Here is a 25,673-nt window from a genome sequence, read left to right on the forward strand (position 1 = left end):
AGTCATGGTATGGTATGCTGTACATAATCACTGAAACTGTCAGTGTGTCATTCTGTCAGTCAGTCATTCTGTCTGTCCCACGTTTTTCTACTCACTGACGTGGTCAATCTATGTGAAACTGCACATAGGCATTGAGGATTGGCATAGGTAGAAGGTGACAAAGCTACCAATGGGTATGGACTAGTGTTTCATTATCAGGAAAACCCAAAGGCCAGTCGCAGGCCTCATGTGAAGACTGGGTCATATCAGCCTACAGATGTAACACGGTGGAAAGTTTTGAGCTTAACTTAGCCTCAGCTTTGTGAGTGATCCTGGTTTAGCTAGCCAACCTTCAATACATAAACTGAACTTCTCTAACTATATCATATTAGGTTTTAAAAAATTATGCTGGACGAACTCTTCACAATTTAACAGGGTGGAACTGTAGGAGTGCGACAAACAGATTGACATCAGGAAAAAACATGTCATTAAAAAATTATGTCTCCTCCTAAAAGTGGCCTTAATGAAATTGTATTCTTTTTTTTGTTGGAGATGAGCAACTACAAACTAACAGGATGGAAAATGACTTCAGGAACACACAGCAAATGATTAAAAAGGTTAAAAAAAAACTAGAGTTCTTCCTAATACTTAAATAACCAGAGAGAGTTGAACCTGACCTACAAAAGGTTGAAAGAATATTTTCAGTATTTTACAATTTTATGGCTCATAGTTCTTGTATAAGTTGACTGCTCTGCAATGGAAACATGGTAAGAAGAAAACTTAGTAAAATAAAAAAAGATTTAATACGCATTATTCTGTGTTTATGTAGGCTGTGACCTTATTTCCAAAACAAAATGTTGGCATTGTACATTTCTGCAAACCATAGATATGTTGCATCTGTAGTTTTTCACACAGCAGATATGTTACACCTTTACGCTTCTTGACATTTCAATTTTCAGTTTTATGTTGTGACGTGCTGGTTAATGTTTGCTTAGGTTTAGGCACAAATCGCCTGGTTAGGCTTAGGAAAACATGTTTTGGCCTAAAATTCCTCTTTGTGGACGCTTCAAACAAGGCAGCTGTCTCGCCGAGTAGGTCTCACACCATCCACCATCCCGTCCTCCTCCTGCCACAAGCCCAGTGTGGCTACATATTTGACAAATAAACATCTGTCTCAATTAGACACCTGGTCTGGTTGCCAAGCAGTTCATTGTTTTTGTTTTTTTCTTTAGAGAAGTTGTTTGGATGTATAAAACCGGGTTGTTGGCTACCTCAAATTATGCGTCAATTCCTCGACTACCCTGTAAATTTTTCATATTCCTTTAGTCCGTAAGGGTCCTCAGATTAAAGGAATCAAAAGGGTTTGTCATTAAAATGAATCCAAGTTATGAGTATTGTTTTAACAGGATAAAGTGGAGTCAGTTTCTTTCTCTCTCTTTTCTATGTCTGTCACAGCAAGATCAAATGAATAATTTATCATTGATACATTATCTAAAGCCTCATTTTTAAACAAGTAATATTCATACTGGTTTAAAAAACAATTTGATCATACTTTCCATCTTTGCTGAGCGACAGTTTTATGTGAAAGGAATTAAAGGCCTGTCCCAAATATAGACCTGTTGATTTTAGATTTTGCAGAAATGTACAACGCAAACATTTTGTACTACGATTAGGCTGTGCATGCTGTCTTCTGCGTGATGGTCGGTGGGTGTAGTTTAGATCGCCACCTTGGAACTTATATTAAATTAAAAATAGTGGCATTGGCTATAGGCTACTGTATATGCCCTAAAAATGCAAACCCATCTCCGTCATTATTTTCTTTTCTTGTTTTATTATAAACTGTACATATATTTACTACATGAAATGGCTAAAAACAAGGTCTGTGGATTGTCTTGAGTGACCAGGTCATGATTTCTGATAAAGAGACATTGCTGTTGAATTTATCAAATGAATTCTTTTGATGCTTTGAACACCACAAGCTGAGTATCATCTAGTTCCACTAAAGACAGACATCTCTAAGGCTGATATATCCAAAACTCAGCTAGTCGGTTAAGATTCTCAGTCTATATCGTAGGCAACTGGACTTCCTTGCAAGGAAGTCCAGTTGCCTACGATATAGCACTTATGAACACTTAGCTACTCACACCAAAACTACAAATCTACAGTGATAAACAGCACTAAAGATGAGGGGAAGATTCATGCCTTTGATTTGGGGGATCGAACTGTCCCTTTAAGTTATTTGTTATAAACGAGACACATTTACAGAAAACATGAGGAATTAGTTCATGGTGACAGGAATGTTGTTGTGTAACAGGAATGACCCATCTGTGTGACACATCCCTGACTGATGTTTGACCTCCTGTTCTGCACATTCACATGTCAGGAATTATAGACACATGTGACACGTTGGGAAAACCCCATTGTTTCAGCTGGTTTGATGGTCAGGTCACAGTATTTGTTTACAATGAGAGACACAATATGAATTAACCCCACCCCCATCCCCTTTTTTCCCTCCAATTTAAAATTCAGTCTATCTGCAGACATTGAAGTCACAGACGTGTTTGTTAAGTTGTCTGAAGGAGGCTAAGTATCTGGACGTCTTTGATCCACCTCCCCCAGGAATGCTACGCCTCACTGCTGCTCCTCAAACATCGCCCTGTAAGAGACCCCAAAGCACTCACTGAAGAGCTCATAAAACTGATGCACAACACGCCTCCACCACCATGACTCAGGCCTCTGCTGCACACTCATATGCATTCAGTACGGTCTAATGCATTTATATTCTAGTTGACTCATAAACTGAGGAACTTAAGTGGCGGTTGAATTCTGATTATCTACCAAAAAGCAAAACAATATGTGCCCAAAGTGTGAAGAAGGTCAAAATATGGTGTTTTCATGCCTGTTTTATAAATTCTGGTTTGGCCCGCTTGTAAAATGTCAATGCTCGAGTCCTAATGCAGAGTTTGGATCATTTATAGATATCTAGCTGACAAACAGACTGATGCAACGCTCTGCAATGCTGCACTGCTCTGGGATGTTTTTATCTTCACAGCTGATTTAAAGTTTGAAGAGATATTAATTATAATCAACTTCATTTGAGTGACACCAGTGATCTGTCTCTCATCTTGTTCACGAGTGAGGGTAGAATCGAGCGTGAGATGGATTGGTGGTTTTCGTAAACTGGTCCATCTATGTCCCAACCCTCACCTATGGTCATGAACTCTGGGTAGTGATGGAAAGAATGAGATTGCGGATATAAGCAGCTAAAATGAGCTTCGTCCATTGGGTGGATGGGCTCAGCTTTAGAGATAGGGTGAGGAGCTGGGACATAAGGAGGGAGCCTTATGCTTCTTTGCATTGAAAGGGGTCAGTTGAGGTGGTTTGGATCAAGATGCGTCCTGGGCGCCTCCCGCTGGAGGTGTTTCGGGCACATCCCAATGGTAGGAGGCCCCGTGGCAGACCCAGAACAAGCTGGAGGGATAACATATCTCATCTGGCCTGGGAACACCTTGGGGTCCCCCAGGAGGAGCTGGAGAGCGTTGCTGGGGAGAGGGACGTCTGGATGGATCAGTGATCTTGCAGCACAACTTGACCACCTTTTCCAAGGTGTTCTTCTTTTTGAGGCTAAAGTAGTGTCACATTAAAAATATTTGTGTTTTTCCAATGCTGCTCATCGCTTTATTGTGTTCCACAGTAAAGGTTACAAACCTATTTAAAGATGTGCAATAACCAAGATCATGTCAAGGTTTAGCGTATAGATATAAGATCTGATAAGCCGTTTAGTGGCTGCTGATTCTTCTTCTTTTGACACAGATAAAAACAAAGTCAGGACACAGATTTAAACACTGCTGAGCGCTATTTGTCTGATCAAAGGACATCTCTGCAAAAAACAACTCAGTCCATCGACCCACCTCCGTAGGTAGCTCCTGACTGAACACATACCCTCAGGCATCTTGGTGTATTTACACAGTGGTAGTAAACAGTGTTTGTGCTTTTCATCACTGAGTGGGGGGCTGGAGTTGGTCCTGTGATGCTGTGGGTGTGGGACGATAAAAGAGCAGGAGCACCACTGACTCTCCGTTATTTTTTTATTTCAGAGAGGACACGTTTCAGCATGGACAACAGGATGCTCGGGACGGCTGCTTGTTTGGTGCTTGTTTTATCAGGTAGATTAAATCCAGATGATGTTTTGATGGGAAATCTGCTACATCATGAATTTAGTTTGCTGTATTACCACCAAAATGTATTATGTTTCTCACCATTACGGTCAAATATATGACAGAGCTGCTCTTAATTTTCTATTTTGTATAAATAGCTATGTGTGCAGGTGAGGGCATCTTACCTCCAGGACCCCTGAGTGGAGCTGTGGCGGGCACAGTGAAGTTCACCACCACCCTCAGACCTCCTGCGAGTCCATTCCTCTCGGTCAGCTGGAGCTTCAAAGGGGTCAACATCATCACCTCCACCAGCACTGACATCATCGAGCCCGGGCATGCCAACAGGATCACACTGGACCGAGCCACGGGGTCCCTGGAGCTCAGGAACCTGCTGCCCGAGGACAGCGGGGAGTACACCGTCACCATCATACCAGACGGAGGGCTGCAGAAACAGGGGAGGACCAGACTGGATGTGTATGGTGGGTTTAATGTTGCAGTGGTTTTTCAATAACTGACAAGAAAATATCTTAATGTCATTTGAAAAGGGTGACGATCCCTCTAAAAATAAGGGCTGTCTCTGATTTTTTTTTTTTATAAAAAGATTAATAGATGTTCAGTGTTTTAGTAAAGAAATCTTAATTTCAATTTATATCTTCAGATCTGTTATGTGGATGTCTCTGTGGTGGATACTATATTAATATAATTCAATCCAATGCAGTAATCCTGCATTAATTTTAATTTTCTTTCAACATGACATTACATTACATTTCTTTTATTTAAAACTGAACAGTTTTTGAGTTCATAGTTTGATATCGCTGGGGAATATGCACAAAAGTTCCTGCTAGGATTCAAGGAGTCGTAGGTTTTATTTGTCATGTTCACTGACACAATGCAGTGTCACCACTCTAAAATGAGCAGTGTGTAGGATTTAGTGGAATCTAGCAGTGAGGATTGCAGATTGGAACCTGCTGAAACTCCTCCTGATTATATTTCCTTCAGTGTTAATTGCTGAGGAGGTTTTTTAATCAGGAGCCAAATTATCCGCAGAGGTCTCCTCCCCTCCAAAACAGACAGACCAGTTTATTAAAACCAGTAAAAACACTGAATGAAGCAGTTCCATGTTACAAATCAGTGTTTCTCCTACGCTGTTTGGCTCATTGCAGACGGGTTGCTAGCCCAGCACCTGCTAATGTGTGTTCACCCTTTTCCTCTGATAACTTGAGATCCAGACGTGGAGGAGGTTTTACAGAAAAAAAAATGGACTTTAACTGTGTAAAAATATTGAATAAAGCAGTTTTGCAGTGCTGCTTGTTGCAGAGGGGCTGCTAACTACGGCGGCGGACGCAAAAAACTTGCATAGTGTTTGTTGTTTGTCCTTTCAGGGCTACTGTAGATATAAACAGGTCATTTTAAGGTAACTAAAACACAACAATTCTTATTTTCAGGCAATTACACACTAAAAAAGACATACTTATTATATTATATTTAATTTCTGCCGATATATTCCTGTAAATCCTACACACTGGACCTTTAAGATGTCTTTGAAAATTACAAGTTTGAGAACAAGAAATGTTAGATTGGTAAAATATTAAATAGAATAGTTTGAAATTTTAGAACTGTAAAGTTGCTATAAGACGAATATTATAATACAACTGAAAATAAACAACACAAATTTTTCCCCCATCTGTTAGACTTACAACTTTGAAATAGCTTGAATGGGTGAATTATTTGTGAATAATTAAATAAAATAACTAAATAAATTAATAAATAAATGTGCATGATGTGACATCAGAATGTTTATGCCAAGTTCAAATAATTTTTTTAACCAATTTCTTTGTACTGACTCTCTTTATGTTCTGCCAGCACTAATAACCGGAGCCACCATCCGCAGCCCTGCGGCCATCTTGATAGAAGACAGAAGCTCCACCAACCTGAGCTGCGAGGCCTCCGGCTCCATCAGCACCAGAGTGTGGACGAAGGATGGCCGGCCGCTTTATCCGAATGACAGAGTCAGCTTCTCCATGGACAACAGGACGGTCTTCATGCACCCTGTTCACAGCTCCAACCACGGCACCTACCAGTGTCGACTCAGCAACCCAGTCAGCACCATGACCGCGACCCACGATCTCACTGTCAACTGTGAGTACTGCTCACTGTACAGTCGGCTCCCAGTGACTATTTCTAGAAAGAAATAGACAATGAAGACTCATGTCAAGATGAAAACTGAGTGTATTTGTTGAAATATTTGGGTATTAGCTCTTAATTCTTATCAGTTATTGTAGTTTTTTAAGGAACAGGTCTGAAGTTTACAGCTCTAATGCAGCATAGTAATGTAACTACATACATTTAAGTAAGTACAGATAAGAGCTGCACTGATGTATATATAGATATAGATATACATATACATATAAAGACTAAATAAAACAGATGAAAACAACCAATCAGAACTGAGGAGTCTAACGCAGCGGCCAGTCACTGCTCAAGAATTGCTGCCAAACTGTTAAACTAGAAAGCACTGATCAAATATGAATCAGTACTATGTTATTGCATCAGGATGTTTTCAGAAACATATTTTAGTGTACTGTTTAGCTGTAAAATGAGAATGTTTGTGATCCAGCCATGTTTTGGACATGCTGCCAGTTTGAATGCAGGTCATGAGCCATAATTGACAGCTCTGCAGTCGATTCAAGCAAAAGCCATTAGATGCGTTAAGAAGAAGAGGAGGGACATGATGTATTCCACAGACTGCTTCATGTACGTCTTTCAGAATATAGTGACAGTTCCAGTAATTACGACATAAAGTCATTTTCATAAAAGAGACCAACTGGAGCTTTAAAGCAGCTATAAGGAAATTATTTTGTGTTGATTTTGGCGGCCTCCTGTGGACAAAAGTGGTAGTGTTTCAATGAGCTTCATTGTCTTGACTGACTTGGTAGGGAATCTGACTCAGGGGCAGGCATTCAGTTCAATTCAAGTCAATTTTATTATTAAAGCGCAATATCACACATCACAATTTCATCCCTCTGCCCTTGAACCCTCACAACAGATAAAGAAAAACTCCCCAAAAAACCCTTTAATGGGGGAAAAAGGCATTAAGAATAACTTTATAGAAATAGACACTGTTCTCAATGTTGCTCTCTTGATTGCTCACATACAGTAGGTCATATAAAGGTATCAGTATTAAATTGACACTTTTTCATAACCGACTTAAAACTCCTAGTAGCTGCTTTAAGTACAAATTTGAGGTACTTCTACTTTAATATTTATTTTGAAAACACTTCAAGTGAGAGGGAAATTCTGTACTTTTAATTCACTGCATTTATCTGACAGCTTTAGTAACCAGTTACTTTATCAATAAAGATGTTTCCATACAAAACATATGAGGAGTACAGCTCCAACAATCAGTTGACAGAAATAATTGGCAACTATTTTGCTTTTGTTGTTATTTTCAATGCAAAAAAACATTTCATGGTTATGGCATATTTGTTTTTATTTGCTTTCATTTTAAATTATTTTAATAATTCTGATTTATTTGTTATAGTTTTGAAATGTTAACCATTAGTTGGATTTAAAAAAAAAAAGCATGTGAATGTGTTGCTTTTAGCTCTAGGTGATTGTGATGCATTTTTTATGGTTTTATGAATTTCTATATAAACTAGAAAAATAAATAAATCGAGAAACTAATCAGCAGATTAATCAGTAATGAAAATGATTATAAGTTGCCTTAAAATAACATTATAATCCTGCTTTTACATTACTGCATGAGTAATTATTCTTATGATATAATATATAATAATATAATGGTCACGGGGGACATTTTTCTTTCACTTTTAATACTTTAAGTACATTTTCCTGATGAATTTACTTGTGATGGGATGCATTCACAGTGTGGTATTCCTATGTGTGGTGTATGTGGACTTAAGCAAAGGATCTGAATACTTCCTGTATTTCTTTTCTTTCAGTTGGACCACATAACATATCAATTACTGGACCGTCAGCAGCAGCACCCGGCCGCAGAGTCACCCTGCAGTGCACAGCGGACTCTGTCCCTCCAGCAAACTTCAGCTGGATGTTCAACAGCAATGAGACACATGTTAACACCTCCATGTTTGTCATAGAGAGGCTGGGGACAGAGAGCATTGGCAATTACACCTGCACTGCCAGAAACATGGTGACCATGCTGGAAAACTCCACAGTTCTGAATCTGAGAGGTGAGAGTTCACTTTTTGTCTAAGTTACTTACATTTTAATACCAGATGCCAATTTTTTAAGGGGTGATAATTGTTGTTTGTTGTTGTCATGAAGCATCCTGCACTGCTCCCTGCTGGTCGTTTTCATTGCTGCTGATCAGTGCGCTGACTCTGAGAGGGTTACTGTGACAGGAAGAGGCAGGTGAGATTAATATTCATGATCTATCTGTCATATTTAAACACCTGTAATCTATCTTACTGTCATGTTAACTTACATAGCATATATTTTATTTTTTTCAGATTCTTCCTTCTGATGTGTTTGCTTATGACAGAGGACCTTGATTAAAATCAATACAAATTTGCTGCACAGGAAAAGTTATTTTGACTGAAGAGACTTTGGTGCTCAAGCTCAAAGAGGAAACTCTCACCCTGGAAAAAAGATTTCTCTCTCAAGTTAATTAAATACTCTTTTGGAGATGTATGAGTGCAAATAAACACCCGTGTGTTCACATGTGGTTTCACAAATAATAGTAACATAAATGCTTTTTACATAGTCATTTATACTGCAGAAATATTCACCTGTTTTATATAAAAACACACAGGGGGTTACAGTTAATGAAACTTTTGTTATGGAAGAAAATGATCACTTTTTTTACAGGCAGCAAACATATTTTTAGAAATACTTTTTTTATACTTAGACCTTTTTTAGGTTTTTATATATATATAAACCTAAAAAAGGTCTAAGTATAAAAAAAGTATTTCTAAAAATATGTTTGCTTCACAGTTACAAACCTCGTGATCCTAACCCTGACCCAGTTTTATTACAGCCCCAGTCACTGCGTATGACACATTGAAGAGTTTCCACAGACCACACCTCTCCTGATTCGTCAAACAATCAGACTGAATGAGCAACTCTTGATGGAGTTTGATATAATTACATCAGGGTTTGTGTATTTAAAATTATGTGGGTGACAATATATAAGCATGATTGTTCCATGTCATTCAGTTTTTTCCTGGTATGTCTAACTGTACATAGTGCAACTTGTATTATTCAAAATTATCTGTGAATAAAAATATTAAATTTGCAGGTACTGTGATAATGTGGCTGAAAAATGGCGGGGTAGATTTACAAGATGCGACAAATATGAAGTCTAGTTTGTGCCAAAATATCATTCATGTTTACAGCATGGAATAAATTTACTGCCTTTTAATTGAGAAAATCTGCTTTTACGGAGTCTTTTTAACAGAATTATTTGTGTAACTGATCCTGTCAACTGCAGCCTACACTTCAAGTCTCATCTCCAGTCCTGTGAATGAAGCTGTGGTGTCGAGTGTTACACGGATCATCAGTGACAGAAAAAGTATTAAAGCAACAAATCAAAAAATACATATTTTCCTCTTACCTAGAGTGCTGCTTCTCAGCCTAGATTGTTTTGGTGTGAGTTGCTGAGTGTTGGAGATATCGGCCATAGAGATGTCTGCCTTCTGTTGAATATAATGGAACTAGATGGCACTCAGCTTGTGGTGCTCCACGCGTCAAAAAAAGAAAATACAACTCAACAGCAATGTCTCTTTACAGAAATTATGATGTGGTTCCTCAAGATAATCCACAGACCTTGTTGTGAGCATTTTCATGTAGGAACTATTGTCTTTCTACACCCACCAACCATATCACTGCACAGGAGGAAGCGTGCATCTACTCATTGATGCATAGGTGTAGATTTCAGGGAGGATGCAGGGGACATGTCCCTGTCAATATTTAGAACATGTCCATTTGTCCTCCCCAATAAAAACATGACAATAGCAGAGTACTTTTATTTAGATCAAATTAAAGACATTAAAGACATAAACTGACAAAAAAAAAGACACTAATTGTTGTATAAAAATCCCCCCCCCATGTTGAAATGCAACCTACGGCCTCGCACTGACATGAGGTTCGAGCTTGTGACAGCAAGAGATGTAAACATTAATGGCGTCCTCCTCTGCTGAGCTATAACGTTAGCTAGCTAAGTGGTGCTAGGTGAGCTAGCAGTAGATGCACGCTTCCTTCTGCACAGTGATACAGTTGGCAGGTGTAGTTTGGAGAAAGAAAATAGTTCCTACATGAAACTGCTCACAACAAGGTCTGTGAGTTATCTTCAGTAAGTGGGGTACAATTTCTGGAAGGAGACATTGATGTTGAGTTTATCAAATCTATTTTTGGCACTTTGAGCACCACAAGCCGAGTGCCATCTAGTTCCATTATATTAGACAGAAGGCAGACATCTCTATGGCTGATATCGCCAGCACTTGGAAACTCACACCAAAACAATCTTGATAAAAAAGCCAAAGATAAGAGGAAAATATGTACTTTCAATTTCACTGAACTGACCCTGTAGGATCCTTTAAGTAAAAGTAATAACACTGCACTGCCAAAACACTCACTGCAAGTTAAAGTCCTGCATCCAACAATGTCCTTAAGTAAAATGTATTATTGCCACAATCTACTTAAAACATCAAAATAAATTAAGCGATAATTCAAATGTAAACCCTTGTTTTTAGTGTTCCTTAAGAATGACTTGATGAGGACACAGAACTGCATCTGCAGCCTTTCTAGCTATTAATACTGTACCAACACGTTCACCATGTTCAGTGCACCACTATGAGAGAACTGTGTGTGCTTTGACCTTGAAGAATGTAACTGAGGATGCAGAGCTGTGCCAGTCGCAGTTGTTATTCCTGTCTTGCACAGTAAAACCAGTAATTTACATGCAGGCAACAAGCTGAGTTCGACCAACTGAAACAGGCGAAGCTTTGCATCCCTGACCTGATTACCTCGTCGGACACCTGGGGCTAATTTAGCCAGGGTCTCTGATTGGTGGAGATAATCATACATCACTCCTCTGAGATGCAGCTTCTATCAGGAGACGTGACACAAGGTCACTGGTGCGAGGCTATAAAATTAATGCAGTGTTCTGCTTTGTGCTCTTTTGTTTCCTCACGCTGTTATCATCCAGCATCTTAAACGAAACTGTCGAGCGAGGCGGGCTGGACCTTTGACCGACAGACTGAGTACATGAGGTGGTGATATCTGGACAAAGTTCACAGAATTAAAGAGGACATCAGATATTACACAACACATTACTGATCAGTCACTGGAATTAATATAAGGTGGTGGTTTATGTGGCTGCACAGTCAAACAACAGTTCTCAAACAGAATGAGAGAAGATGGCGGGGACTGATGATCATAGCGGATTGAATATTTGATGTTCAAATGAAAATGTCCTGTGTGTGTCTCCAGGGAGACGTTGTTGCCATCACTTTAGTCATGGTGTTGGGTCTCTATTTCATCACAATTTACCAGTGGTGAGTTTTATATCACATAAACTGAACGCCTAATGTAACATAAAATACTAAATCAAATGGTAAATGGACCTGCACTTATATAGCACCGTTCTACACTCATTCATACGCTGATGGCCGAGGCTACCATACCAGGTGCCACCTGCTACTCAGTTTTTAACACACTCACACCGATGGAACAGCCATTGGGAGCGATTTGGGGTTCAGTATCTTGCTCAGGAATACTTAGACATGTGGACTGGAGGAGCTGAGGATCAAACTCCTGATCTTTGGATAAGTGGACGAACTGCTCTACTTTCTGAGCCACAGCCCCGTAAATTAAGTCTTCACAAGATTTGCAACTAAAGCAGTAAAAGTTGCTTTCTATTGTTTCCAGTGGAGGGTAAAACTGAACAAAATGCTTTTTATCCCCTCAACATGTCTTTGTCAAATATTTTGCCGCAACTTAAAGAACTAGAGCAGGTATTTTGTTCACTCCACCAAAACCGATCAGCCCCACTGAGAGTGACCTTGATCCCTCGTCTGCTAATCTGAAGCCTGCTGCCAAAGCTGTGGGAGTATTATCTGATTCCGATCTAAGCTTCCAACCACATATCAAAAAGTTGTCCAGTCCTGCGTCCTGCATTCAAGAACTGTCTTAACTCCCTCCTTTCTGGCATCAACCAAATGTCACTCTGTCACTCCGACTACAGCTCAGAGTCCAGCAGGAAGGCCTCTCACTGGTTTTAACAGATGACATCACATCACCCCAGTCCTGGCTACTCCACATTGACTTCCTGTTCGTTTTAGAATTGATTTTAAGACTTTACAGATCACCTTTAAGCTCGTCTGGACCTGGCCCGCAGCCATAAAGCACAAATGCTGAACCCCATATGAGCCAGTTCGCAGCCTTAAATCTTCCAGTGCAGCTCCTCTGGCTGTTACAGAGTCGAGGCTTAAATCTAAAGGTGACCTTGTTTTTGCCTTCACCATGGGCGGATTATGAGACTATGGGCCCCTGGGCACAGATATACAGGCCCCATCACCTTTTCTTTTTGCCTTTTTTTGTTGTTGTCGTTTTGTATCATTCTTTACTTGTTTTTGTCTCATTGAGGTAATTTTGTGTCTCTTTCTGGTTGTTTTGGCTGTTTTAGTAGTTATTTTGTGTCTCTTTGCAGTTTCTTTGTATCTCTTTGTCACATTGTGTGTCTTTCGGGTTGTTTTGCCTGTTTTAGTATTTGTTTTTCTGTCTCTGTGTGGTTGGTTTGCATGTTTTTGTAGTTACGTTGAGGCTTTTTGCAGTTCTTTTGCATCTCTGTAGTCGTTTTGAGTCTCTTCCGGGTCAGTAATTTGACTGACATTTTGCAGATGAAGGCCAGGAGGGCCCCTGACACTCTGGGCCACAGGCCTGTGCTTGGTTGGCCCGCTCAGTAATCCATTCATGACCATCAGGGCCCCTCGGCTTTCGAATGACCTCCTGAGGTGGTAAGGTTTGCAGAATCAGTGACTTCTTTTATATCACTTCTTAAAACACATCTTTATAGACTTCCTTTTATCTAATGTCATCTTTTTATTTTGTGTTTTTATTGCCTTTTTTATTTGTATTTATTAATACTGACATTTTTAATTACACATTTTTGCATTTCTAATTTTCTCTTTCTTATGTTTGGTAGGATTGTCTGGCTTTCTGTTGCCTTCTGTATATCTGCCTTTGCTTTTGCTTTGTCTGTCAAAGCACTTTGTAAACTGTTTTAAAGGTGCAATATAAATAATGTTATGAAGTAAATAGGATCTTGCCATAATAAGGTTCTTCTGTTGATGATAGTGCTCTTTGTAAATGTGCTGTCATGCTATAAATAGTGTCAAAGTTCATGACCATATTTTTTCTCATGTCTTGGCTATCAAATCATGTGAACAGCTATCACAATTTTCAAGACCTTATCAACGATAATTTGGAAAAACTCAAATTTGCAGATGTGTAATTTCCCATTGGCAGAAATTATATTACATTATTAACCATATTTTCATTAGTTTATAATCAACATAAAATAAGACACCCATTTTTGTTACCTTAGAATGAGCTGTTTACTGTATGTCTTTATACAGAGTGCAGAACAGACAAACCGAACACTGGCTCTCAATAGGGTAGGCCTCCAGGAAGTGCGTCAAGCTTTGAAGCCAAATTTTGTAGTGGCCAAATAGCAAAACTGCAATGTCCGAGTCTGTCACATGATGCAATATGATACAACATGACTTGTTTCACTATCAGGATTTGATCTGTTTGGTCCAATAACATTTGGAAAGTCTGTAAGAGCTGCGAGATTAGATCACTTTATCCCCAGTCAAGTTAGCTGGTTAGGCTGGTGGAAGTTTCTAGTGCGCTTGCCCTATGGGCCCAATGACGCAGAAGCAGCACCGATCATCCAGGTAACTTTATACGCAGCAGTTGCATGTATTTGGCTTCATGTGCCACTGAGCATCTTTCATCCAACGCTATATCCAGGTCTCTTTATAGGGCCATTTGTGTTTTTGCCTTGGCCACTGTAGTTCTCCTACACACTTGGCACATGGGGGGAAAGTTACAATTCTATTCACATTTATATTCTCCTGTCTTTCTCTTTTAGTTCTCTGACACACAAATTCTCACATTAAAAAGGTGCTGATATGAAGAGAGAACTAAAGCCCCGTCCAACAGTCTCCACAGTTTCCTCCTTTATAAAAAAGGGAAACAAAAGCATTACCACAAATCTGACATCTCACTGCACACTCATTAACAGCACAGCACAACTTTCTGTGCAAATGCTACGTTTACAAAATATAATTACATGTACAAACAAAATATCAAACAAACATTACTGAACTTTTTGTGGCTAGTTTGTATTTCTAATTTCATCTCCTGGAAATTTACAGACCACAATAATGTAGTAATGTTTGTGTGTTTTGAATTTGCTATCACATAAAATAAAATGGCATAAAACAAAATAAGGTATTTGCTTTCTGGCTGACGGTACAAGGGATAATATCAGAATTTCACACCATCAGGACGTCTGGTACTTTTAAATCAGCCTGCGATGATGCAAAGCTGCTGATGTTGACATATCCACAAATCACAACTCATTCTTACTTATCAAGGAAATACTTTGTTCAAACAGCAAACTCTCTTTCTACTTTCTCAATAAATAAATAACAAACAAAAAGAAATAAAACATAATAAAATAAAAAATAAAATAAGACAAAATAAAACAAAACAAAATAAATAAAATAACATAAAATAAATAAAATAACATAAAATTAACAAATTTAAACACAACAAAACAAAAACCCCAAATAAAATAAAATAAAATGAGATAAATCACGTGTTTCTTGGATGTCATTGTCGTCACCTGACCACACGAGGTCGCTGTTCTACTGGTGGATGCTTCACGGACCGACAACAAGGGGAATAAACAAGCAGTCGGAAATCATGCTGCCTGCTGATTGCAGTCAGAAGAGAAACCACCGGCCTGTGGAGTTGTTGTGTTTTTATTGCAGGGCAAAGTGCTGAGAGAAGGGAAAATGCTTCCTGCCGCGGTCATGTCTGTATCCTCTTCTTCATTTTTTCCTTTGGTAAGTTGTTTTAATAATATAATATAATAAGACAGGTGTGCACACACTTCAATAAGCTGTTGATAACTTTGGGTGTTTGATATATGAAGCGTGAGGACTCTACAGGGAGTGAACAAACACTGGTTACTCACACTTTACTGCACTTTTTATTTATAGCTGAACTCGGATCAGTGTTGAGGTTTAGTGGCCTCGGTTCAGACTTTACCTTCCTCTTTGCAAATGCTAATTTTTCTGTCTCCCTCATGTCGCCATCATTTTTAGACTTCTCACCTGTTGCCACACTTCATGTTTCTGCAGTGCATTCGACGGAAGCAGCAGAGACTGAACACTGACGGATCTGCCTCTCTGTAACTGTAAGTTCCTTAAATTTGTTGACCTAAAGCGACTAAAGCAAGTCAAAACAATGAAACCTTGCAGCAAGTCACCTCTCATACTGCTGGAGCTGATTTACATCACATTACTCCCAGGTAAGACAAAATGTTTTCTACTTTTGAAAGGCTGATGTTATGTAGTAGAGTATATAGAAATAAGAAAATGTTGATTGAGAGACTCAGCTGTGAAACTTCCCCATTAACCCAGTAAAACACGTTCTGCAGCCTACGATCTATAAATGGCGCCCAGCTTGTCAATGCTCAGAGATGTGAGAAGATAAGTTTGTTTGTTAAATGTTGTTGATGCCATGAAGTGTGACTGGAAAAGGGTGAATTAAATGTGAGGACAGAAAGAGTACTGCCAGAGATCAACAACATGTCATCTTTTTTTGACAGTTCTTGAGGCACAAGAAGTCAAAGTCTCGTCCACAGTGACGGGATACCTGGGGCATGATGTCACCCTGCCATGCACATTCATCCCGGGACCAAAAGACGCTAGTATTACCCAGGTTCAGTGGGAGCTCAATCCACCGGAAGGAGAGAAAATCATCCTTATCGTTTTCAATCTTAACTTTGGAACCAGTGTTCACAATACGTCTCTGAAGGACAGAGTGAAGCTTGAAGAACAATCTTTGATCATCAGAGATGTAGAAATGAGTGATGCAGAGCTGTACACCTGCAGCATTACAACTTTTCCCAGTGGTTCATTTGAAGGAACCACCAACCTTGTTGTTAAAGGTGAGTATGAAAAGCATGTTGACACAAATGATAAATAATGTTCAGAATCTGCATGATCCCAAACTAATAACTTGAACCTAATATTTTATTTCAGCTTTGACAGTAGATTATTTTAACCTGACTGTACATTACTTGTCAGTAGGGCTGGGCAATATGGAGATGCTATATCAGTATCGAGATACAAGACAATGTATCATCTTAGATTTTGGACATCGTTGTACCGTGATGTGGCATAAATGGTGTTTTTTCCCCTCATTTAATTAGAGTAAAATTATGGAAATTTATCAACCTACCAGACTGTTTATTTATTTTAATGCTTGCCTTAATCCACTTAGTTGTTATATAAGTTTTATTCATAATGCCTGATATCGTGAATCACAATTTGCCTCGGAGGGGTTTACAGCACACAACATCCCTCTGCCCTTGGACCCTGACTGCTGAGAAGGAAAAACTCCCCAAAAAAACATTAAAAAAAAAAAGGTAGAAACCTCAGGAGGAGCAAAGGAGGAGGGATCCCTCTTCCAGGACGGACAGACGTGCAATAGGACAGATCAACGTTATAAATTCCCATTAATCCATTATTTATAATTATTGATCAAAAATCTCATTGTGTTAATATTTTCTGAGGAAAAAAGAACAACAAAAAAACAACAGTCATCCCTACAACGTTCTGCATCAGAGAGGGTATTTGTTCAGAACCATTGTGTTCGATTATGTCTCCCAGTCCTGGCATTAATGAAGTGCCTTTGAGGAGATTTAAAAAAAAAAAAACGAGATATATATTGTGTATCGAGATACAGCCTAAAAATATCACAATATAATTTTCAGGACAGATCACCCAGCCCTACTCATCAATGGGGAAAACATGGCTTTGATTCTCTTAGTACATAAGAGGGATCATTTGATACAGCTGCTGTGTACCTTGTACGTCACTCAACATTTATACAGCAGTTATTAATGATAAATAATCAGTCACGTTTCTTCTCCCAGAACAGATGCAGTTATCATCAGGGGCGGTTTCTGGTATTGTGATTGCTGTCCTGTTGCTGTTAGTGGTCGTGGCAGCCGCACTTTACCTCCGCTTCATCAAAAGGTGTGTGTGTTTGATGTGTATTAAATGTAGAAAGGAAACCTCTTCCCCTGACAAAGACGCCCTCCAGGGTTCAACATTAATGGGGTTTTTTCCCTAGTTGAGCAAGTGGGTCAGAAATCAACTTGCCCAAAATCAATTTTTACTTGCCTTTTTAATTATTAGTGGTTATCAAATAACAACAAATACTAAAGTCAACTGTCATGTTTAATCTTCCGCCCACATCTTCTAACCCCACCCAACTAAACCACAGCTAAACTGAGAGTGATTTCCAGGATAATTCAAATGCTCGCTTGTACTTCAGCTCATAAACTTTGTCTTGACCTGCCGCCATTTTCTCATGAGTGCCTGATCAGTACTGCACATGTGCAACTCTGAACTCTCACTCTAGCCATTTCCTTCATCAACTCTTGAAAAAACAATGTGTTTAATTATTTTTTAACACTTACTCAATCAGGGAGGTGAGTTATTAGATTAGCAACTGACATAGCTGATGTGGCATTTTACCTGCCCTTGACAATGGGAAAAACTTATTGTTGAGCCCTGCTTATTTCATCATCTGTCACAGATATGTCATTATCCACAGGCGTAGATTTTGGGGGGTAAGCAGGGGACATGTCCCCCTCAATATTTAGAACATGTGCATTTGTCCCTCCAATAAAAACATTAATCATTAGGACTTTTATTTTGACAAAATTAAGGACATTTACATTATACAGTAAATTGATGCAGAAAATGCGCACACTGGTGTATAAAATTCAGCTTGATGCAGGAAATCAAGTGTTTGATGCTCAAACTTCTCTGGTGGACGACCCCTAAACCCCGCATTTCATATGGTCCCTCACAATGTGGAAGTGAAACCCACACACTTGCCACATATTTCTAACAATAACTACATACTTTGTTTACATTGATGGTTATGTAATGGTATTACTGTAAATGTGTGACTTCTTATCTATTTTGGTCTTTGATATTTACATATACAGCTAAGTGTAATTACAGGAAAAAAACAACAAACTGCACAATGCAGAGTTTTATGCATGCATGGCCATGATGAGCCCTGCATGTGTATGCAGTGTGTACTTTTCTATTTATTGTCAGACAGGCATTATGCTCTCTTTGCATGATACATTTTTTGCTATTTCTTTGAATTTCTGGGATGTACTGCATGTTTTAGTCATTCTCAGGATTTACTGCCTTTACTGAGCTGCAAGGGCGTACAGTAGGTTTGGTTTAAACATTGGGAGGGACACGTATGAAACAGGAGGCTTGGAGGTCATCAAACACTTTCAATTTTATGCATTCTGGTGAATGCCACATGCAGCATTTCTGTTTTTGTTTCTCCCAACCCTTAATTTGTAGACTTGTACCGATTTATCGGCAGTGCTCAGAATTGGGCCAATTTTCATGTGATCGGCCATGACCTGCGACCAGCCAGTCAGTCTAAAATATGACGATTTAAAACGCCGTCAAATTCCCGGCACGCCGCATGATTGACATCGTGTAACATCAGCAGCGCACACACATGCACATGTGCTTGGGCGATGTAAGGAAGTGAAACATGGGCGGCTTCTCACCTTAATCATTCACACAATCAAAAGAGAGAAGAAGAAAGTTGTTAATTGTCCGTGTCAAACTTAACTGCAGAACTCTCACTGCTGCACTGTGCCACTTGAAACTGACGAGGCGCGTGGCCACGTGCTGAAGATGCACGTGTCCGCGCGCTTACTGGCGGGCGCATCCTGAAGACCTGAGTGAATATTCCACAGGAGATAATTTTACTTTTTTGTCTATTCAAGAAATTACCCACAAATGCTATACACCAAGAATTATTATTTTATTTATCTTTGTTTTTATTTAGCCTATGTATGCCTTTTTTACTTAGCCTATTTATTTTAATACTGTACCTGAAGTTATATTTGAGCAAAAAGGAAAATGTTTCTTAACAGGTTAAGAAACATGTCACTGTTTTTGTTTGTTTGTTTGAGATGATTATTGAAAAGCTGGCTGTATCTTGGTTAAAATGTTCTAATAAAGCAAAGATAGAAAATATTGCAATATCTTGTGTGCTGTAAAGTGGTTTGAAAAAAATTAAATCGGAATCGGCCATCCAAACACTCTGCAAATCGGAAATCGTTATCGGTCCAAAAAATTGTAATCGGTGCAAGTCTATTAATTTGTTAAGCATATCTTCGGGCTACTGTGAAACTGCACCTACTTAGGACAACAAAAAGTTTATCTAGGTGCGTCGGTACATCGACACCTGCACACCAATGAAACCGGGCTGGACAGACACACATAAGGTTCACAAGCTGAGATCAAGGCAAAAAAAAAAGGTCAATTTATTTAAGACATTCATGAACAAAAAGAAGAGTGCTCAAAGTGCAAAAAATAATAATAAAAAGTGAATAGAAACAGCAGCAAACATTTCAGTCCTTGAGGGAACTAACAAAAGTCAAAGACAGAAACATTTGTTGCTGTTTCTATTCACTTCTCAAAAATATGTTTTGTACTCTGAGCATCCTTCTTTTTGTGTAAACCTTTTTTGTGCTGTCCAGCTCAGTTGTGTTGGTGTGCGGGTATCTCCTCTGTCGTCCCTAAACATATCTTCAGTATCTTCTTTGAATATTTATTGGTAATAAATCAAGTTTTAATTAAGTTCATTTTATATTTAGTTCATTTAAAACAAAAAGCTGTGCCTTTTTTGGTTTGTGTCAGCTGGTTTTTAATTTAAGAAGGGATATATAAGTTTATACAGAAAGGTTTATAGGATTAGAAAGATTCCTGTAGAACAAAAGTCAAATCAGCTCAATCACATGCAGAAAATCTGATCACAGAACTTTTGATTCCTTCACTCAGACGTGATCCTACGGTCAGACACCGCGTCTACATCGGTGAGAACACAAGCACTCTTCACTCTATTTCTACATAGCAAGCGATTTGATTGTTTCAGTTCCCGTGTCTGAAGCGTGTCTGTCTTTCAGATACAAGTCCAACGATGGATGTGGCCAGGCCATCTGTTCTTCGACGAGACGAGGTGAGCTGGTCTGAAGCCACATCTCGGAATTTAAGCTGCAGGAAGTTTCAGTCTAATTGTGCTCTTGTTTCACCAAAGCACTGAGCAGTTAACTCTCCATCTTAACTCTGTCTCTCCATCACTCATAGGATGTGGTCTACTCTGACGTCAAGCTCAAATCATCCAGAGAAGCTAAACCTCCACCCAGTGAAAAACACACAGCGGATGATGTCACGTACTCTGAGGTTGTAGTTTTGCGCCAGGAGCATAAATGAGATGAAATGTAAGCTAAAATGATGATGACGTTTTCTTCCTTGTACAACTTGCACTCTTCAGCTGCTGTATGAAAGTTTCATTTACCATCATTTTGGTATCATTTAGTGAAATCAGCACATCAGCTGCTTCTAAAATAAAACCTAACCTCTGTGGCTCCTCCAGGCCGTCTATCCTGCTCTCATAAAGGGTTTTCTCCATGGGCCCATGTTTCCATTACAGCCTCACAGCAGCTGATAAAATACAGTATAAAAGGAAATTTAATAATTTAATATATCGTGTTAAGAGTCTGCAACCAGCCCAGTGGCTCTGTAAGGCTGTTCTTCAGGTAAATGCTCACGTTAACACGCAAACATGCTTAAAGTGACGTTGCTACGATGCTGGTGTTTAGCCATAGATGTGTAACAACAACTAGATGACCCCACGATGGCACCTAGTCAGTCCAGTGGGACTGCTCGCCTGGCACATACGCCAAAAAAGTTTCTAGCCATACAGGATTACCTAAGGATATATGTGCAGTAGTGTTTCTCCCACTGGACCCAGCCGCAAGTTCCTGATCAGCTCAAAGACTTTTCACTGTGATGACGTCACAGATTTTTAACTCGCTTTTCTCAGCTTAGGAAAGATTTACAAAGGGAAAACCTCCACGGATCAAAAGTTCATAAAAGAAAGTGCCATTAATAACCTTGTTTTCAGTTCGAGGTGTCCTGTCAACATTTAACAGATGTCTCTTTTCCACGGGGAAAATGCTTTTTGGGCGCTGTGGGATTTTTTCACTATGAGTAGACACACAGAAACATTGGAAGCAAGGCTGAGCTGCTCTCCTGGGGGCCTGTGTTTTGCAGGTATAATGTTTACAATCCCCATCATGTCAAAATGTAAATGGCCCTATCTAAAGCTAGTATCCAATTTGTCCTTTCTGGGCTACTGTAGGACAACATAGTGGACTCTGTGGAAGAGGATGTGCTCAGCATCGAGATATATCTAGGTTTATTCTAAGGTAACATAAAGAGAGCGATTCTTAGTTTCAGGTGATTATACACTAATGAAGACATAGCTATGACTAATATATTTAATTTCTGCCAATATATCCCCCTATATCCTACACACTGGACCTTTAAGCATATCAACTGCAAAATATAAATGTGTGTTTATTTGACCAGTTTAAAAGTTTTATCACATTTTGTTCCTGAAAGCCACGCTGAATCCACGCCTCCGCTGGGATCTGTATAATCCTGTTTTTCTTTAAATCAAAGGTACGCCAATCCTAGTAAAAAGTTTTGAATAACACTTACTGAAGGTTTGATCCAGATCAAAACCAAGACTGGATTACATGATCTAATCTGATTTCAGAGCCCTTTTTCCTTTTGAGCAACTCACTTTCAAGATTTTATCCAATCCTTGAGCCCAGTGGTTCCCAACTGGTGGGTCGTATGTCCATTCTGAACGGACCGCAAGTGACTCACAGAGCTTTGATTTTGATGTGCCGTTTCCCACTGTCGAGTGAGGGACTAATGGACAGCTACTGAAAAGAGACAGCAAACTAGCTCAACGACATGGCCAAACGCACCTGCAGACGCCCTCATCTAATTTGTTTTAATTGTGATCCTTGACATCAGTGGAAGGAAGTACTTGATAACTTAATTACTTAAAGTTTTTAACACTTTCTAACGGTTTGATCCAGATCAAAACCTCGACTGGATTACGTGATCTAATCTGATTTCACAATCCTTTTTCCTTTTGAGCAACTCACTTTCAAGATTTGAGCCAATCCTTTAGCCCAGTGGTTCCCAACTGGTGGGTCGCGCTCCAAAAGTAGGTCACGGGTCCATTCTGAATGGATCGCAATTAGTCTGAGTGGGCGGAAGTTCGCTGCATAGATCAGCCTCTCATTGGGCGGAACGAGCCACCCGCTGAAGTCCCGCCCTACCACCTCCGGTTGTGTAGCAGTTTTCAACCGTTTAACACTAACTTTTGCGGTGTTTGATCTTGCGGCGATGTAGCCATTTTTCTGCCATGGTTCGCGTCCTGTAGGCGATATTTTTGTGGGCGTGTTACACCCACCAAAACCTGTTTCCCCCCGGCAATATTTTTGCAAGCGCACCGTTGCTGTGGCACCGTCCAGAATAATTGTGATTGGTTGAAAGAAATACAAGCAGCCGGGGCGTTTTTTCCTCCAATCTCAAAAGTGAGAGTTAGCCCAGCCAGACCTTTCTTTTCTTGAGAAAGGTCTGGTGAGCAAGACTAGATCGCAATTGACTCGCAAATGTGTCAAGTTTGAAAAAACACATTTCATTTAAAGTACAGTGGATTGTCAGCACAGCGCTTTTATTTTGAAGTGCTGTTTCCTGCTGTGGAGTGAGTGACTAACGGACAGCCACTGGACAAAGACCGCAAACTAGCTGGACGACATGGCCAAACGCAAGTATGATGCTGAATATATTAAACTGTGTGGACCTTGAACTAATGACTAAGGAGAAATCTGGACCCCATGGCTGGACCAGTTGGGAACCACTGCTTTAGCCAAAATCCAGTCATATTAAACAGTGTGACCCTAAGGACCATGATTGTCTAAAATGACATCACAGTCTATCCAGTAGCTGCTGAAATATCTCAGTCTGGACCAAAGCAGTGCAGCTAGCATAGCTTAACAGGGCAACGCAGCGACATGTGGACACGTTTGGCATCATTTGCTTTTAAATATTACAGGTATTACAAGCAGAAGCAGCCACAGTGAGCTGTTTACACCTCCAACACGTCTCTTAACTCACCATGCTGTGCAGTGGAAAAACCCTCTCACCGTGCCAACATGACCGCGTCATTACAGCACATCACATAACATAAAGTTCCTATTCCTCCTTTGTTGACCATTAAAGGAGGAAGACAAAAACAGGAAGACAAAAATTTAAAATGACACAATGGACAGGGAACCAGCTCAGCAATGCAACAGAGTGTGTTAATGACGGCGTGTTGAAAAGTGACACCAAACTTGCGCAATCTCTGCAGTAAAATTCTCTCTCTAGACTTCAATTTTTTGTGATTCAGCTAAATTGGACATCATGTTAAGAGAAGTGATGTATACCTCGTGCCTTAACCAAGCGTTTGCATGTGAGCCTTTTTTCAGCGTTTAAGGGTTTATGAGTCAGAGAGGAAGGCCACTCTTTCAAACGCTCACTTGTTCTGAGCCTTTTTGCTAACAGTAACAGCAATAAATGCATACTATAATAGAGCACTCTACGTATTCTGTTAGCACTGATACAGATAGCAGTTGTAGTAGTATTTCACCACACCCAGTACTGTGTCTGCGGAGGGTTTGAATCTCAAGATCCTGTTCCTAGATGTTGCAGTCTGATCGTGCATGTGTAAAAAGGTGATAAAATATGGTTTGCAGAGATGCCGTGATGATGCACGCCATCACTGAACATCACCAACACTCACTGTTAGTTTCTGCTTTTCAGCTACGTTTCCTGACTGTGTCACTTTGTGGGTGTGAGATTATGTCTGCTATACGCTTTGTGTCGCCAGAATAAAATGTTTATTTGTTGTTGTTGCTGTGTTAAGATATTAACTTTAGGGCTAATTTAATTTCCTGTGTTCCATTAAGTTTATATTTAAAATCAGTGCTTGGAGCTGTGATTACAATCAGTGTAATGCATTTGAGATGTTTAATTCCTGTTGAATCATGCAGACGAGCTGGCAGACAGCTGACGGAGCACGGTTCTGTAAATTGTCCCCACATTTGTTTTAAAACAGGACTTTCTGTCAGTGGAAACTGTTAAATAAAGTTCTATATTTTCACAGACATAATCACAGATGTGGTTTCCCTGGGATTTTTTTTTCACTTACTGTAGAGTTCTGTCATGGCAGGAAGTAGATGAGAGAGATAAGACAAGTGCTGTTTGAAGAGCGTGCATCATGAAAGTCTTTCCATAGCAGTCTGTTATTACTCAGACATGAGAAGAAAAACTGCAGATACGTGTCACTGTAGCACAACTGAGAATGAAAGAACATTAGTCATGTGCTATTGTGTTAACAAATGTAACTCTGAGGACAAAGTGGATGATGAGGTTGTTGATTGTGATCTGTAGAATTTTGGCCCACTCCTCCTCAATGGCTGTGTGAGGTCCCTGGATATTGGCAGGAAATGCCACATGCTCAGAGGGTCACAGGTCTGGTGAATATGCAGGCTGCACAAGAACTGGGATGTTTTCAGCTTCCAGAGATTGTGTAAAGATCCATACAGGTTGGGGCCTTGCATCATCATGCTGCAACAGGACGTCATGGCCGCAGATGAACGGTATGACAAAAGGTCTCAGGATCTCGTCACTGCATCTCTGTGCGGTCATGCTGCCATCAATAAAACGCACCTACGTTCATTGTCTGTAGCTTTTGCCAGCCCATACCATAACCCCACCTCCACCATGGCGCACCCTATTCACAATGTTGGCATTAGCAAACCGCTCGTCCATACTCGCGACGCCATACTGCCCGATACAGTGTACACCAGAATCCATCTGTAAAGAGAACACTTCTCTAAAGTGCCAGACGTCATTGATGATAAGCAGTCAGGTCAAGGCCCTGGTGATGACACCAAGCGTGTAGATGAGCTTCCCTGATATGGTATCTGATGGTTTGTGCAGAAAGTTGTGCAACAAATTATTGCATCATCTGTTCAGGTGGCTGGTCGAAGGGTGTTTTCACATAGAGTCCTTTTTAAACAAACCAAACTCAGACCTCCTTAAGTGCACCAAAAATGGACCTACAGAAAAGGGACTCGGTTCTTTTTGTGTTCACATTGTCAATTCATTTGAAAGAGGATTCAGTTCTCTCTCAGGTCGACTTCAGCTCTGATGGAGTCTCAGTCCTCTTTCTGTTCACACCATAGCCTATATACAACATATATATATATCGACGCATTTTTGACGTGGCACT

General features: G+C 39.8%; 1 protein-coding gene across 1 annotated transcript; it reads left to right on the plus strand.

The window, feature by feature from the left end:
- Positions 1 to 4,029: 4,029 nt before the first annotated feature.
- LOC126391753 (carcinoembryonic antigen-related cell adhesion molecule 1-like) lies at positions 4,030 to 24,548 on the plus strand. The gene is made up of 11 exons (XM_050046674.1): positions 4,030 to 4,145; positions 4,295 to 4,615; positions 6,000 to 6,275; positions 8,099 to 8,347; positions 12,969 to 12,988; positions 15,612 to 15,720; positions 16,021 to 16,362; positions 17,353 to 17,455; positions 20,312 to 20,346; positions 20,437 to 20,489; positions 20,618 to 24,548. The coding sequence occupies exons 1-11, from the start codon at positions 4,094 to 4,096 to the stop codon at positions 20,741 to 20,743; spliced, it is 1,686 nt and encodes a 561-aa protein (XP_049902631.1). The 5' UTR covers positions 4,030 to 4,093; the 3' UTR covers positions 20,744 to 24,548.
- Positions 24,549 to 25,673: the final 1,125 nt, after the last annotated feature.

This window comes from Epinephelus moara, chromosome 6 (genome assembly GCF_006386435.1).
Source record: "Epinephelus moara isolate mb chromosome 6, YSFRI_EMoa_1.0, whole genome shotgun sequence".
Taxonomy (NCBI): domain Eukaryota; kingdom Metazoa; phylum Chordata; class Actinopteri; order Perciformes; family Serranidae; genus Epinephelus; species Epinephelus moara.